The 16969-nt window shown below is 39.7% G+C and overlaps 1 protein-coding gene across 1 annotated transcript in view; it reads left to right on the top strand.

Moving 5' to 3' along the window:
• The first annotated feature begins 193 nt into the window (after positions 1-193).
• The window catches only part of DNAAF10 (dynein axonemal assembly factor 10), a 28898-nt gene continuing 12122 nt past the window's right edge, over positions 194-16969 (top strand). Inside the window, exons 1-3 of the mRNA XM_006077641.3 lie at positions 194-491; positions 13520-13620; positions 15965-16095. Of these exons, the coding sequence (XP_006077703.1) occupies positions 309-491; positions 13520-13620; positions 15965-16095 (415 nt within the window). The 5' untranslated portion in view covers positions 194-308. The remainder of the gene's footprint in view (positions 492-13519; positions 13621-15964; positions 16096-16969) is intronic.

Here is a 16969-nt window from a genome sequence, read left to right as displayed (position 1 = left end):
TTCGCTCTCTGCCCCCACCTCTCGCAGTCAGCACGCTTTATAACACATAATCTGTATCTGTAAGAAAGGCAATAGGTAAAGCCATAAAGAAGTTTGTGTTGTTGGGGAAGGAAACTCTTGTGTGCCTGCACTAGAGCATCCGGCATTATCTGAGAAACCTAAAACCACTTGTTAGGGTTCTAGGGGCGCCTACGGCAAGCGGGAGGGACAAACTATCCGTAACGTTTGGACTCTGGTTTCCAGGTTAGTTTCGTCAGGGTTAGGCGGCTGTGTCCCGCTTGGCTGAGGCGAAATCTCTCGGCTGGACCATGTCGGCCTTCGAGAAGCCTCAGATCATCTCCCATATCCAGAAGAGCCTCAATTACACGGTGTTTGACTGTAAGTGGATGCCCTGCAGCGCCAAATTTGTGACCATGGGCAACTTCGCACGGGGCACCGGCGTCATTCAGCTGTACGAGATCCAGCAAGGGGACCTAAAGCTGCTGCGGGAGGTGGGTGCCGGCTCGAGACCTCCCAGTTCCAAGATCTGGGACTGCTGCTGGAGGGGAGTGCGGATCTTGGGGGCGGGAGTTGTGCGTTCCTTTTTGCCAGAGCCTTTGTCCAGCGTCCCCCCAAAGCGCTGCTGAAGCTGCGCGGGAATAGCGAAACTGACCGCAGATTGAGGAATAATTCAGACGTAAAACGCCTTGGTTCGAGACCTGAATTCTCATCGGGCTAATTCATTCGTGCTTTGCTGGTCCCTTCCTCCAGCCATCTCCACCCCTCTCCCAGTCCAGTACGAGGTCCCTGGAGGTGACGTTATGACTTCACATTTAAATTCGAGGCGTTTCTGGGCAGTGCGCGTTTGTTTGTGGAGAGTCTTTTATTTATTTATTTTTTGAATTTTATTTTTAATATAAATTTATTTATTTTAATTGGAGACTAATTACTTTACAATATTGTATTGATTTTGCCATACATCAACATGAATCCGCCACGGGTGTATACGTGTTCCCCATCCTGAACCCCCCTCCCACCTCCCTCCCTGTACCATCCCTCTGGGTCATCCCAGTGCACCAGCCCCAGCATCCTGTATCATGCATCGAATCTGGACTGGTGATTCGTTTCATATCTGATATTATACATGTTTCAATGCCATTCTCCCAAATCATCCCACCCTCTCCCTCTCCCACAGAGTCCAAAAGACTGTTCTATACGTCTGTGTCTCTTTTACTGTCTCGCATACAGGGTTATCGTTACCATCTTTCTAAATTCCATATATATGCGTTAGTATACTGTATTGGTGTTTTTCTTTCTGGCTTACTTCACTCTGTGTAATAGGCTCCAGTTTCATCCACCTCATCAGAACTGATTCAAATGTATTCTTTTTAATGGCTGAGTTATACTCCATTGTGTATATGTACCACAGCTTTCTTATCCATTCGTCTGCTGGTGGACATCTAGGTTACTTCCATGTCCTGTCTATTATAAACAGTGCTGCGATGAACATTGGGGTACGCATGTCTCTTTCAATTCTGGTTTCCTTGGTGCGTATGCCCAGCAGTGGGATTGCTGGGTCACTTTCACTTTTCACTTTCATGCATTGGAGAAGGAAATGGCAACCCACTCCAGTGTTCTTGCCTGGAGAATCCCGGGGACGGGGGAGCCTGGTGGGCTGCCGTCTATGGGGTCGCACAGAGTCGGACATGACTGAAGCGACTTAGCAGCAGCAGCAGCAGCAAGGCAGTTTTATTTCCAGTTTTTTAAGGAATCTCCACACTGTTCTCCATAGTGGCTGTACTAGTTCGCATTCCCACCAACAGTGTAAGAAGGTTCCCTTTTCTCCACACCCTCTCCAGCATTTATTGCTGGTAGACTTTTGGATCGCAGCCATTCTGACTGGCATGAAATGGTACCTCATTGTGGTTTTGATTTGCATTTCTCTGATACTCAGTGATGCTGAGCATCTTTTCATATGTTTGTTAGCCATCTGTATGTCTTCTTTGGAGAAATGTCTGTTGAGTTCTTTGGCCCATTTTTTGATTGGGTCGTTTATTTTTCTGGAATTGAGCTGCAAGAGTTGCTTGTATATTTTTGAGACTAGTTCTTTGTCTGTGGAGAGTCTTTTAATAGGTACAGATAGTAAAATACTTGGTCATACAAGCAGAGCCAAAGCAGGCACTAGGATGCCTGCTGTGTAATTGGAGGAGACAATCCCAAACAATTATTCTTTCAACAAGTGTCAATTGGGTGCCTGGTATTCTCCGGCTAGTAAATGACAGACAATGTCCCTGATTATTATGGAGTTTTTTTTCTAGTGGGAGAGAGAATCAATTAAATAATCAAACTAACAATACATAAAACACAAACTGAGATGAATTCTCTAATGTAAAGGCACATGGTTCTATGAGAGTAAAAACAAAACCAGAAAACCAGATTTGCATTGAGTAAAAGCTGCTGCTGCTGCTAAGTTGCTTCAGTCGTGTCCGACTCTGTGTGACCCCGTAGATAGCAGCCTATCAGGCTCCTCCAACCTTGGGATTCTCCAGGCAAGAATGCTGGAGTAGGTTGCCATTTACTTCTCCAATGCATGAAAGTGAAAAGTGAAAGTGAAGTCACTGAGTCGTGTCGGACTCTTAGCGACCCCATGTACTGCAGCCCACCAGGCTCCTCCGTCCATGGGAGTTTCCAGGCAAGAGTACTGGAGTGGGGTGCCATTGCCTTCTCCAGAGTCAAAGCTAACTAGGTCAAATTAGGAGTTGAGGTTTACAAGAGCAAACAGCTCAGCAATGAGGGAGAGAGATTATCTCCTATTGGAACAAAACAGCAGAGAGGAGGCCTTGCAAATGCTGTAGATGATTTAAAAGATTTATGCCTGTTTTTGTAAGAAAAATGGGACATCAGTGAAGGGCTTTAAGCAGCTTGTGGCAAGGTTAGGTTTACAAGTTTTTTGAAGATTACACTAATGGAAGAATTGGAGAATAATGATATTAACATTTTTATATCTGTTTACCAGTTTTTAAATGCCTTTATTTGGGTTGCCTAGAAAAAAAAAAATCAGTTATATTCAGATGTTAGCATTGTCATAGACTACAGGGAAGTTTGTAACTCCAGGGACCAAAAACTATGGAGAGAATCTGCTTGGAGGAGTTAGAGCCTCAACTGATAGGCAAAGGATGCATACACTTTCTCTAGGAAAGCTTAGATTAGAAAGTACGTAAGGCCTCATCCCGTTTTAAATTCTATGAATGCTACTTTTCTTGTTCAGATTGTCTTTGCTAGCCAGGCACTCTGCTCCTAAACACGGAATGTTCTTTCCTATCTTTCCTTACGTTTTTCATCACTTAGTCCCCAGTCACCTGTTGCTATTCTAAGATCCAGTTCAGATTATTTGACTGTTGACATCTCATTCCTGATTCCCACATAAAGTAACTTTTCTTTATTGCTTTCCTATGGTACATAAGTACCATTATTATCTGTGCTAGAAATATATCCTTCTGTCCCATGTATCTCTAACTAGATTGTAAACTCCCAGAAAGTAAGGACAGTTCTTTCTTTAGTGTGGTATAAAAGGAGCAGCCACTCAATAAATGACTTGTTAAAAGAATGAGTGAATTTATGTCTGTAAAGGATATAACTTGGAACATTTAAATATTGATTTATTAATCACTAATTGATTGAGGCCAGGAGTTTGAACACGTAGGAAACATTGAAATTGGAGAAAGAATATGGTGAATTATTAGAAATAAATACTAGTCAAAACTCAACCAGAGTTGAGTTTTGTGACATTTTTCTAGTAGGGCTTTATGACTTGTGTACATTTCATGAATACACTTGTTCTATAAAGAGAAATCGTGTTCTTTGTCTCTTCTAGAGCTCTGGAAGATTCTAGCAGTATTTTTCTTGGAATAATTTTGCTTTTTAACTAAAGTAATGTATGTTCATGATAGAATATACCAAAAATATAGATAGGGAAAAGAAGTAAATTGATGTCACCCACTTTTTATATTTTCACCTGTATCCTTTGACTCTTCTCTTTTTCTACCATAAATTTTCCATTGAGAACCTGTCGTTTCAAGGTACTATGATAAAGAAGGACCAGAAATACTTGAAAGATGAGTCCTTCCTCCTAAACCGCCTACTGCCTAAAGTGAGGGTAAAACAAACGCACAGATTTGAGAGCTTACATTGTGTTTGGCTGTGATGATGCCGTGGAAAAGAATATAGGCTAAGAACAGTCCCAGTGATTCTCAGCTCTTACTGTGCACCAGGAGCATCTGAATGCGCATCATTACTGTTGTTTTGTGTGTACTTGGGTGTACGTGTTGTAAAATATTCATGCCTTGGTTCCACCCCTGGAAACTGATGCACTGGGACTCTTTCTTGCCTCTAGACTGGTTTGAGTCCCAGACATCAGTATGTTTTAAACTTCCAACAGATGATTCTAATGAGTAGTAGGGTTGACTATCTTCATTGTTTAGTCACTAAGTTGTGTCTTATTCTTTTGCAAATCCATGAACTGCAGCCTGCCAGGCTCCTTCTGTCCATGGGGCTTCCCAGGCAAGAATACTGGAGTGGATTGCCATTTCTTCCTCCAGGGGGTCGTCCTCACCCAGGGATCAAACCCAAGCCTACTGCATTGGCAGGCGGGTTCTTTACCACAGAGCCATGTAAGGTACCTTTGGAGCTTCCCAAATGCATTTTCCTTTCTTTTCCCTCTTTTTCCCTCTTCTAGAGCTAAGTTAGTTTCTAACTATCATTGTGCTAGTTGAATTATTGGTTAAAAAATTAGGAAACATAAAATATTAGGAAACTTGATTTTATCCTTGTAGAACTAACTCAAGCCTTGTGCTCGAGTCCGTGGGTGCAGGATAAAAAGGAAGGAAGAAAATGGGTCTTTGTTGGTGCCTCCTTATTACTAATCAGATAGATAGGGAATGAAGGCAGGGTCTTCGTATACAATTGAGTAGTTTGTTAAACTGCACACAGGTATCTGGCCAAGGGTTCAAGTGAAGGCTGAAATCCATCTTTCTCCAGCTTTTCCCCTCCTGTGCGAAACTTCCATCAGCCTGTAGAGGGCGAGTTCCACAGCCCCACCCCCCACCCCCCCACCCCCCCCACTCCCCCCCACTGCCCCAACCACCACCACTTGGCCCAAAGTACTAGGGGTGGCCCTGAAAAGCGCCACATTCGGGGATGTTTATACTTTAAAAATTAGTAATAATCTAATAAAGTTCTGCTTTCTTAGCCCCTGTGCCACTGAATTTACTGCTTGTTAACATTTGGTTGACTAAACCTTTTAATGTTAATTAAGTAGTGCCAGGATGTGGAGGAGGAAATACTGACAAGCTGTACTAGACCCACCCACAGATAGAACAAAAATAGCTCTGCTGGAATTATCGATCATGGCTTCCTTAATCACCTTAACTTAGAGCAAAGAGAACCAACAACTGGGGATCAAATATGTCTGTCATCCACGGTCATTTTCAGTATCATAGCAAAAGTTAATATATTCTAATTTACTTTGTGGAGCACATTTTGCAAAATAGATCTCCATTTTTTTTTTAAACCAGTTTTCTAGCAGGAAAACTTAAGTGTCCTCTGAATTCTTTACATCTTTTCTTTTCCAAAGGTAAAATATTTACCAGGGACAAGGAGGGGTCCCTTTTATGAACTATTAAAAAGAAAAATTAACTTTACTCCAATGTCCTTTCTTAATTTAGCTATATCATTTCCATGAATGTCTAAGGAAAGAGCAAACATTTCTGCTTTTTTAAGTCCACTTGCCAACCTAGCTCAGCCTTTCTGAGCAAAGCGCAGCCCTTCCTGCTGTGCAGATAACAAGATGTTTACACATTTGAGTTTATTTTTCAATATGGTTCTGTATTTTGAATTTAATTTGATTCTTGATCTTTAATTTGATTCTTTAAACATCATTTGCAACAGACCACTAGTTAAATCTTTTGGATAGAAGAATATATGGCTATCCTTTGATAAGAGGATACAAGAATAAAAAAATAACAGGAAGCATAAATATCATGTTTACATTTTATGAAGACATAAAATGAAGGTAAAAACCAAAGGACACAAATCTGAAAGTAGGTTTAAGTCAGGCCTTACTTACCTCACCAGTCTAGTTAAGGATTGGAGCATTTCTTTGGGACTTCTAAGGGCTCGGATTTATAGAATGGGGGCTACATAGGAAATGTTTATTTAACTGATTTACATATAGTCCTGGAGACAGCCTAGTGTCATAGAAAGAGCTTGGAATCTACCTGACTGTAGGATCCTTGGGCGAGTCTCTTCCTCTTTTGAAGCTGCTTGTCATCTGGAAAGGGGTGTCCCAAACACTTAGTTTGCAGTGGCATGTGTTAGAAAGAGAAGGGATGGACTAGCACAGAAGGACATCTAGAACAGTATCTGATACGTTGGTGTTCCATATATGGATGCTGTTTTTATTATTGCATATAAAATGACACTGAAAACTATGGTCTGTCAGGTGAAAATAAGACAGGAGAAAAAGGAACATGACCTCCAGCAGTGGTTTCCCTCTCTCCAGCACTGGGACTGAGAAGTTAATCCATGTTCATTTATACTTCCATTTAACAAATGTTGAGCACCAATTAGGTGTTGAACAAGTTGCTGAGGGCCCCATTCCTGTGGTATTCATTCTAGGAAGGGAGGAAATAGATAATTGAGTGAATAAAAGAGTTTTGTTGATAAGTGAAATAAGATTAAACAGGGCAAGTGATTGGGATTTGGGGGTTTCACTTAAGATTAAAGGGGTGGGGAGGCTCTCTTAGAGGCGTTGACATTTAAGCTGAAATCATTGGTAGAAATCATGATGACAGGAGGGAAGACCAGTCCAAGCAGTGGGAACAGCAAATGCAAATACCCCGAGGCAGCGTGGCTTGTAAAGAACAAAAATGCAGCCGCAGGTGTGGCTGGAGTGTGAAAGGAGAGAAGCAGGAAATGAGGTCAGAGAGACCTGCAAGGTCAGCCTTCGAAGGGCTTGGTACATTTATATACCACAGGCCTTGGTGCCACTCCTGTGGGTCTGTGCCTCTAAATGTAGATACATTTTTATCTCATTCCATTCACTATTTGCAATAAACCCCTCTTTTAGAATCCATGTGATGACACACATTAAATTATCTAGTATAGGCCCCACCATGTACTAATATTAGAGTAGTTATCAGGTTGTTTTCTCCTAACGTAGGGATTCTCAGATGTGTTCAGGTGTCAGTACATCTGGCCATTGTGGTGTGGTTTTTAGAACAACATGAAATATTGTAATAATCAGTTCCACCTCTGCACAAGGATACATTTTCCCAGTAGAAAAAAATACATATACTCTGAGTATATATATTGTCTATACTTTGATATTTGCATCACAAGAAGTAACCATACATAAAAATTTTAATTCTCATTTCCAGGTTTTCTTATTGGTGTTTATTAGCTGGTATTTGCTAACAAACAAAAAAATTATTGAAGAAAACTTAAACCTGAGAAAAAATATCCATTAGCTCTGTGTGTGTGTGTGTGTGTGTGTCTATTTGTGTATCTGTGAATTTATGTTGGTACTGGAAGATCAGTGGTTGCAGGTTTCTGGCTTCTCTATTCCACAGGGTCTAAAGGCAAAAGTTAGGTAAAGCCATAACAGAGGAAAACTTTGACTTCCCACTTTTTTATTAGTAGCAGTAAACACTTAGAACTGTGTGCTTCCTACAGGGACTGAAAAGTAGGGGTCAACTTTTTTCTCTTCCATGACCTAGGAGGAAGAGAGACCCCATCAGAGACTCTTGGGGAAAGCAGGAGAATTATGGGAAGCAGAATCTTTAGCTAGTGGAAGAGAAGACAATGGGTGACCAGTCTTCCCAAGGCTATTTGGGGAAGAATTTTCCCAGAGAGTTATATCAATATGTGGTGCAAGCCCTCCTGTAGTTCTTAATACCCAAGTCCCTGGAAGCATATTCCTGTCCCTCGGGGCCCACCTGTTTCTTACCTGAGAGGCCTGTTCACATCCTCTGCCTTAGACTGAGGGAATCATTAGCAGTAACCTGGAGCTGGGGAAGACCCAGGCCCTGTGTGAGACAAGTGGGAGGAAGGAGTGGGGAGCTGTTTCTTCAGTTGGTCCAAGTTGGAAGTCTGAATTAGTTTAGCTATAGAAATTGTGTTCTAATAGTGTGATTAGGTGATTAGCTACAATGATTAATTAGTTAAATGAGTGATTAGCTATATCAGTATTAACATATTGTTTCAGGTATTTTATTTGGGGGAAGGGAATGGTGGGGAAAGTTATGACCAACCTAGAGAGCATATTCAAAAGCAGAGACATTACTTTGCCAACAAAGGTCTGTCTAGTCAAGGCTATGGTTTTTCCAGTGGTTGTGTATGGATGTGAGAGTTGGACTGTGAAGAAAGCTGAGCGCAGAAGAATTGATGCTTTTGAACTGTGGTATTGGAGAAGACTCTTGAGAGGTCCCTTGGACTGCAAGGAGATCCAACCAGTCCATTCTAAAGGAGATCAGTCCTGGGTGTTCTTTGGAAGGACTGATGCTAAAGCTGAAACTCCAATACTTTGGCCACCTCATGCGAAGAGTTGACTCATTGGAAAAGACTCTGATGCTGGGAGGGATTGTGGGCAGGAGGAGAAGGGGATGACAGAGGATGAGATGACTGGATGGCATCACTGACCCAATGGACATGAGTTTGGGTGAACTCCGGGAGTTGGTGATGGACAGGGAGGCCTGGCGTGCTGCAATTCATGGGGTCGCAAAGAGTTGGACATGACTGAGTGACTGAACTGACTGACTGAACCTATGGTGGGGAGGATGTAAATGATTTGGAATTGGAAACTGCTTTATTAAATTGACAAAACTTTGATCCTCCATGGTGTTCCATTGTAAGATATGTTTTCCATAAAATTGGAAAAATAGCTGAAATAGATAAATATCAGTTTTCTGATGTCACATATAACTGATGCTATCTCAGATCACCAGTGTATTAAAAAGGAGAAAAAATTAACATTCTGTGTTCTATTCTCATCAATATAGTCTTTTACCACCATGTTACTCTAAGTGTCTGATTAAACAAAATTTAATCAAAAGGTCCTGGACAGTTCCAAAGAGTCCCAGCTTTATTTTAGGGCAGGCTACCTAGTAACCGCTAGTTCATCCAGATCCCAAGCAGAAAGCTCAGCAGGCTGGGAGTTTCTAAAGCCCCGGAGCATGATGATTTCTTTTGAATCATGAAAGAGAAGTTCAGTTATAGTTTGTGTTAAGTGAATTTTATTTTCTTCTTTGAAAATTGCTACATATATCCTATGTGGAAATACCCAACCAGACATTGAAAGTGGTAGGAAAATTGTTTTCACAAAATATATCAAACAGGCCAACCCTAGTGGTAGGGTTGAAGATTGGCCCAGCAACTCAAAGATTACAGGGGAAGTGCCCTGGAAACTGGTGAACTCTGTGGAGAGAAAAAAAATTCATCCAGATATATCTCTAAGTGAAAAAAATCAAGTCAGTGGATAATATATTGATATTATGATGCTCTCTGTATTAAACCAAATCTATATGTAGTTGTAAATAGGTAGCAAAGGGTCTAAGAGAATGGGGATTACTTCTGGGGAGTGTCAAAAGGGAAACTTACTTTTCACCCTTCAGGTCTTTGGTTTTGTTTGCATCTTTATAGGAAACATGTACTATTTTTGTTAAGAATAAAAGAAAAAAAAAGGGAACTTCCCTGGCAGTCCCATGGTTAAGACTCCACCTTCCAATGCAGCGGGTTTGTGTTTGATCCCTGGTCTGGGAACTGGGATGCCACATGCTGCAGGGAATGGCCAAAAATTAAAAATGAATAAGTAAACATAACATTGTAAATCAGCTGCAGTAAAAATTCAAAAAAGAAAAAAGTTAAAGATTGCAAGAGACTAAATAAGAGAAATAGTTTTGCCCCGTTGAGCTGACAGTAAATGGAAGGTGCTATTCTGCAGCTAGAGTGTGATGTGTGGATGTGTGTATATATGTGTGTGCACTCAGACACTCAGTCATGTCCAACTGTTAGTGACTCCATAGAACCTCAATTCCATGTCCTCTAAAGTTTCCAGGGGCCAAGGCAGCTAGACATGTAGACTCCACAATGGACTTCAGTGACATGCACAGGTGGAGTTTGCACATGGCTGTTTTACTGATATAACTGCAGTTGACCTTTGTATAGCATGGGTTTGAACTGCATGGGTCACTTATACCCGGGTATTTTTCAAGAGTTAATAGTATATTACTACATGGCCCATGGTTGGTTGAATCCACGGATGCAGAGGAATCTTGGATATAGAGAGCTGACAGTAAGTTACATGTGGATTAACTCCTGTGCTGTTCAAGGATCAACTGTTACGTATAAACTTAGAACAATAGTCTTTTATTTTTATTTACATTTATTTATTTGGCCAAGTGGCTGTGGAATTTTAGTTCCCTAAGCAGGGATTGAACCCAGGCCTTTCGCAGTGAAAGCTCAGAGTCCTGATCACTGGACTTCCATGGAATTCCCAACAGTCTTTTAAATTAAAGAAATATCAAAACATTGGCTAATCCATGCTAACAGCGGTGCCTTTGGTGCACACAGGTATACACATCTGTTTGCACTAAAACGGTCTCAGAGAGAATCAGACATAACCATTCTCAGTTTATAGAATTCTGCAGGGAAAACTATACAAGACACATAAGTTTTTTTTTTTCTTCCTGTTGTCACCTGGAAGAGTAATATCTTCATTCTATCCTTTTCTTTGAGACTCTTAAAAAAGAATACCACATTAAAAGCTGAAATCTGCATATTTGCAAACCAGTGGAGATATTAGAGGTATCAGCATTTTAATGTCTTATTAGCGAGATGAGAAGAAAGGCAAAACTCATTCATTTGACATACAAGCATACCTCCTTTTATTGTGCTTCTCTGTATTGAATTCGCAGAGACTGAATCTTTTACAAATTGAAGGATTTTGGTAACCCTGTGCTGACCAAGTCTATCAGCACTGTTTTTCCACCAGCGCTTGCTCGCTTTGTGTCTCTGTATCATGTTTTGGTAATTCTTGTAGTATGTTTGTTTTGGTGATCTCTGGTCAGTGACCTTTGATGATGATGTTGTAATTGTTTTGGGATGCCATCAACCACACCCTGACAAGACTGCAAACTTAATTGGTAAATGTTGTATGTATTCTAACTGTTTCACTTGCTGACTTTTCTCCAACCCTCTTCCTCTCCTCAGGGCTCCCTATTGAAATTAGCCCTACAGTGGCCTCTAAGGAAGAGTCACAGGTCTCTCACTTTAAATAAAAAAACCAAGAATGTTTACATTTAGTGAGGAAGGCTTGTTGAAAGCCTAGATGGGCCAAAAGTTAGGCATCTTGCATCAAATAGTAGCCAAGGTGTGAATGTTCTTGTTCTAGCCAAGGTGTGAATGTTCTAATCCAGAGCAAAGGCCCTAACTCTCTTCAGTTCTTTGAAGGCTGAGAGAGGTGAGGAAGCAGCAGATGAAAAGTTGGAAGCTAGCAGAAGTTGGTTCGTATGGTTTAAGGAAAGAAGCCGTCTCTTTAACATAAAAGTAAAGATGAAGTAGCAGGTGCTGATAGAAGATGCTGTAGCAGGTGCTGCAGAAGCTGCAGCAAGTTATGCAGACCTACTAAGATAATTCAGGAAGGAGGCTACACTACGCAACAGATTTTTGGTGTAGATGAAACAGCCTTCTATTGGAAGAAGATGCCATTTAGGACTTGCGTAGCGAGAGAGGAGAAGCCAATGCCTCGAGTCAAAGGACAGGCTGACTTTCTTGTTAGGGGCTAATACAGCTGGTGACTTTAATTTTAAACCAGTGCTCATTGACCATTCTGAAAATCCTAGTTCCTTTAAGAGTTATTCTAAGTATTCTGGCTGTGTTCTATAAATGGACAATAAAGCTTTGATAACAGCACATCTATTTTACAACAAACTGTTGAATATTTTAGGCCCACTGTTAAGAGCTACTACTCAGGAAAAAAAAGGCCTTTCAAGATATTGCTGCTCACTGACAATATACCTGCTTACCCAAGAGCTCTGATGAAGATATACCCATAAGATTCACACTGATTTCATGCTTGCTAGCACAGCATCCATTCTGCAGCCCATGGATCAAGGAGTAATGTCAACTTTCAAGTCTTGTTATTTAAGAAATACATTTCTTAAGGCTACAGCTGCCAAAGAAAGTGATTCCTCTGATGGATCTGGCCAAAGTAAATTGAAAACTTTTTGGAAAGGATTCACCATTCTAGATGCCATTAAAAATGTTGGTGATTCATGGAAGGAGATCAAAATATCAACATGAATAGGAGTTTGGAAGAAGTTGATCCAGACCTCATGGATGACCTGAGGGGTTCAGGACTTCAGTAGAGGAAGTAACTGAAGTTGTGGTGGACACAGCAAGAAAACTAGAATTAGAAGTGGAGCCTGAAGATGTGATTGAATTGCTGCAGTCTCATTAGAAAACAATAATGGATAAGGAGTTTCTTTTCATGGATGATCAAAGGAGTTAGCAATTTTTCGGCAATAATACATTTTTTAATTAAAGTGTGTACATTGTTTTTTAGACATAATGATTTCTATACTTATTAGGCTACAGGATAGTATAAACATAACTTTTACATTCACTGAGAAACAGAAATTCATCTGACTCAGTTTATTGCAAATATTTGCTTTATTTTGGTCGTCTAGAACCAAACTTCCAAAATCTCCCAAGATCTGCCTGTACTTTTCAGTTCAGTCCAGCTCTGTCACTCAGTCGTGTCCGACTGTTTGCAACCCCATGGACTGCAGCTCACCAGGCTTCCCTGTCCATCAGCAACTTCTGGAGTTTGCTCAAACTCCTGTCCATTGAGTCAGTGATGCCATCCAACCATCTCATCCTCTGTTGTCCCCTTCTCCTCCTGACTTCAATCTTTCCTAGCATCAGGATCTTTTCCAATGAGTCAGTTCTTCACATCAGGTAGCTAGAGTACTGGAGCTTCAGCTTCAGCATCAGTCCTTCCAATGAATATTCAAGACTAATTTCCTTTAGGATAGACTGGTTGGATCTCCTTGCAGTCCAAGGGACTCTCAAGAGTCTTCTCCAACATCACAGTTCAATTTGGCATTCAGCTTTCTTTATAGTCCAGTTCTCACATCCATACATGACTACTGGAAAAACAATATCTTTGACTAGACGGACCTTTGTTGGCAAAGTAAAGTCTCTGCTTTTTAATATGCTGTCTAGGTTGGTCATAGCTTTTCTTCCAAGGAGCAAGCGTCTTTTAATTTCATGGCTGCATTACAGGTGGATTCTTTATCACCAGGGAAGCCCGCCTGTACTTTTAGACTGCACAAAAATTACTGAAGGAAAAGCATGATAATTTTTTAATCAGAAAACATCTTAATTGCTTTTTAAAATTGTGTGCCTTATTTAATTCCCATAATAGAGCCATAAATAGGTGCTTACCTAAATAACGTATCCTCTCTCCCTCCCTTCTATCAAGATTGAAAAGGCCAAACCCATTAAATGTGGAACATTTGGCGCAACATCTTTACAGCAGAGATATCTGGCCACTGGAGATTTTGCTGGAAACCTTCATATATGGTAAGATTATTTCATCAGTGTGAAGACATAAGCAATTTCTTTGATAGTTGTGTTACGCTTCCACTGAAAGAATTCTAAGATGTTTTTTGTTAAATTTTAACTGTTTATAAGAATATTGCAATTACATTTTAATATATACTTTTAGATTTCATGTTTCAAATCTATTTTAAAATACTAACATTTTTCTTTAGCTTTTTCAAATAATATTAATATTTATTTCCACACATGCTGTTTAGTGCTAGCATTTAACACCTATATTTGTAATAAAGGGCTATTCCCTCATATAATGAAGGATACATTATATAACAATGCTCATGTATAACACTGAAAAATTAGATGTTTACATTTTAAGAAGATATTTGGCATTACACAATAATATATTTTTGTATGTTTTAATTTGTTTAACATAGAACTCCCAGTTCATTAAACTTTTTTCTTTTTATGCTTTAACTTATATCTGAGCACAACTTTTTAGGAACACATCTCTTGAGTAAATCAAGACAAACCTGTTTTGAATAAGCAAAATCTCAGTAGTACCAAATGCTTTTAATTTTCATGTTTTACCTAGAGTTATTTCCTCATATTTAGAATTGAATGAATCAAAATTCCTCTGTAAAAACTTTTTAAGACTATCTCTTAATCATGTAAAGTATACAATAATGTTCTAGAGGATCTGTCTTCCCTACCTTGTGATCTTTTTTGATTCTAATTTAGAATCTGCTATTTTGTAACTGAATTACTTTGGCATATTTATTTGTCTTAGAATCATAATATAGTATAGAATGAAGCTATTTTAATTCCATTTGCTTTAATTTCTTAATAATTAGCAGGCTTCCCAGGTGGAGCAGTGGTAAAGAATCTGCTTGCCAGTGTAGGAGATGCAAGAGATGCAGGTTCGATCCCTGGGTCAAGAAGATCCCCTAGAGTAGGAAATGGCAACCCCCTCCAGTTTTCTTGCCTAGAAAATTCCACAGAGGAGCCTGGCCGGCTACAGTCCACAGGGTTGCAAAGAGTCGAACACGACTGAGCGATTGAGCACACATGCAATTAAGTTGGTGTTTACTAGAATGCAGAATGCATTAATTTTTACCTGCTGTGTCATATACTTACAAAGAACTTAGAGAGAGACCAGTGTGAGTGTTATTTTTTTAAATAGATACATTTCAGCACAAAAGTGTGCAACAAATATAACAGTTGACTATCTTCCTAACAGAGCTTCCTAGTATAGGTATTACTGCTTTATTTTCATTGGTAAGTCATAATTTCATGTTAAAAGCACTGATGTTTCAAAGTCTATGAAAAGAGTAAACCAGTTCTTTTAAACAGAAGCTCAGTCTTCTTTAGTCTCTTGACGCTTTCACAATTAACGCCACAGATAAACATCACCTCTGAACCAGGTGAATGTCTCAAATTTTATTTGCAAGATTTTACTGATAAATCTAGGCCTAGTAGTAAGTTGAGGTTACATGTCATGAAGAACTAAGTTCATTAAAGAGAAAAAGTATAAGTATTGTTGAAAACTGACTTGCTGAAAAGAAATGTGGATAGAGGCTCCAATACAAAAGCAGAAGGAGGGGTGTGGAATGGAGAGAGACAAGAGAAAGGTGTATTAGCATAACCTACCTATTTGAGGCATTCAGCAGCCATAGATTCAGACACATAAAAGTAGGTGCTTTCCAGTACTCCCTTCACTTAACTAACCTAGAATTAGGGACTTCAGCTAGTTTTCCTGTAATATTTATTGTGATCAGCATGACGACAAACTGAACAATGTAACCAGATGAAAATCAGTGTGGAACTCAGAAAGTAATAAGGAAGAAATGTATACAAAGCAAATGCTACTCATGTTTTATCTCTCAAAAGATCTCAAGATCAAACTACCAAGGCCCACTTTGGAAACATTCTAAATCACTTTAAATTTACTCTGTATTTAAAGCGGTATTACCAGCCTCGGTGTACTAGAGAGTCAACAGGTTTGGGGCCCCACCTCAGAAATATTTGTTCATTATGTCTGGGGAGGAGCCTGTGAATCTGTGTTTTTTGAAGAAACATCCCTGGTGGATTCATGTGCACAGGTTCTGGATCAGTCGTCTTTGAGGATCATTGAGTAAAATGGGCTCAGGAGTTAGAATTCCAAGTTGGATGATGACAGCTTTCACAGAGGCCTTGAAAGAAGCTAAAGTGTGGAGGGAAATTTGGAAGTAAATGTATAAATTACCTTAATTGAAAAACCCTTATTTTTTAATCAAAAATCTCAATATGGCCTGCATTCTTAGATTTGAGTAGTGAACTAAACATTTGGGGTGTGTGTAAGTAAGAAGCTGTGTTCTGTTCCAAATTCCAGGAATTTGGAAGCTCCAGAGGTCCCAGTGTATTCTGTAAAGGGCCATAAAGAAATTATAAATACTATAGATGGTGTTGGTGGACTTGGAATCGGGGAAGGGGCACCTGAAATTGTGACTGGTAGCCGAGATGGTAAGTGAGAATATTCTGTGTACATTATTATTATTTTTTTTTAGTTAAGTCCCTGTGCAACAATATATGTGGAAGTCTTCCTCAATCTTTGACCCCCTAAATCTAACTCTTTTTTTTTTGATGGGCAAGTTTGATTGTATATCCCTCAATTGTTTCAGGCTTTGGGGAGATTTTGAGATAGAGGCATAGCACTTACTATTTTAGTCTTGAGCTAGTTCAGCTATTAACAACCATAGTTTCCTCTGAACCTTGAGGATTTAAAAGTCTCTAGAAATTTTTGAGGTAGCTGACGATATACTGTGGGTGGCAGCTTTTCATTTTCTTTTTTTAAAAAGCAGAATTAGTACTTGTGAAAATTGTCATATTGACAGCTGGTTGAACATTGCAGTCTGTGGTCTTTCCGCTGAGCTTTGCAGGAAGCTTCCGGAGCTCCAACTCTGCTTTTCCCCCGCAGTGACTAACAAGCAACAGGCCTTTTGGGGTCCTGAGCTGTTGTGAATATAACAGAGTCAGAATTTTTGTTGCTGCAGAAGAGGGACCTAAGTGATTGGTATCTTTATTGGTTTGGCTAGTTTTTTTTAATGCTCAAGACCATGAAGAAATTGTTTTCACAGAAAAGTGGAATGTAATTTTCTAACAGTTTCTTAAGAGCAGCTGTGTTTTAGAAATCAAATATTTTTTCCAATCATAGAAGCAGTATGGAATATAGAAGGAAAAATTGCAGTCTACCATACTAGCATAAATATCAGGTTGGTTTTCCTTTCCAGTCTAAGATACAATTTATTAATTAACACTGTTTTATTGGGGTTAATATGGTTTAGTTTTGTTCTTTCTTAGTCTGTTTGTTCTTTTGGCTTCACCAGGGCATGCGGAC

This window comes from Bubalus bubalis, chromosome 12 (genome assembly GCF_019923935.1).
Source record: "Bubalus bubalis isolate 160015118507 breed Murrah chromosome 12, NDDB_SH_1, whole genome shotgun sequence".
NCBI classification, from domain to species: domain Eukaryota; kingdom Metazoa; phylum Chordata; class Mammalia; order Artiodactyla; family Bovidae; genus Bubalus; species Bubalus bubalis.
The sequence above is the reverse complement of the archived record's forward strand: the minus strand, read 5'-3'. Positions and strand labels throughout refer to the sequence as shown.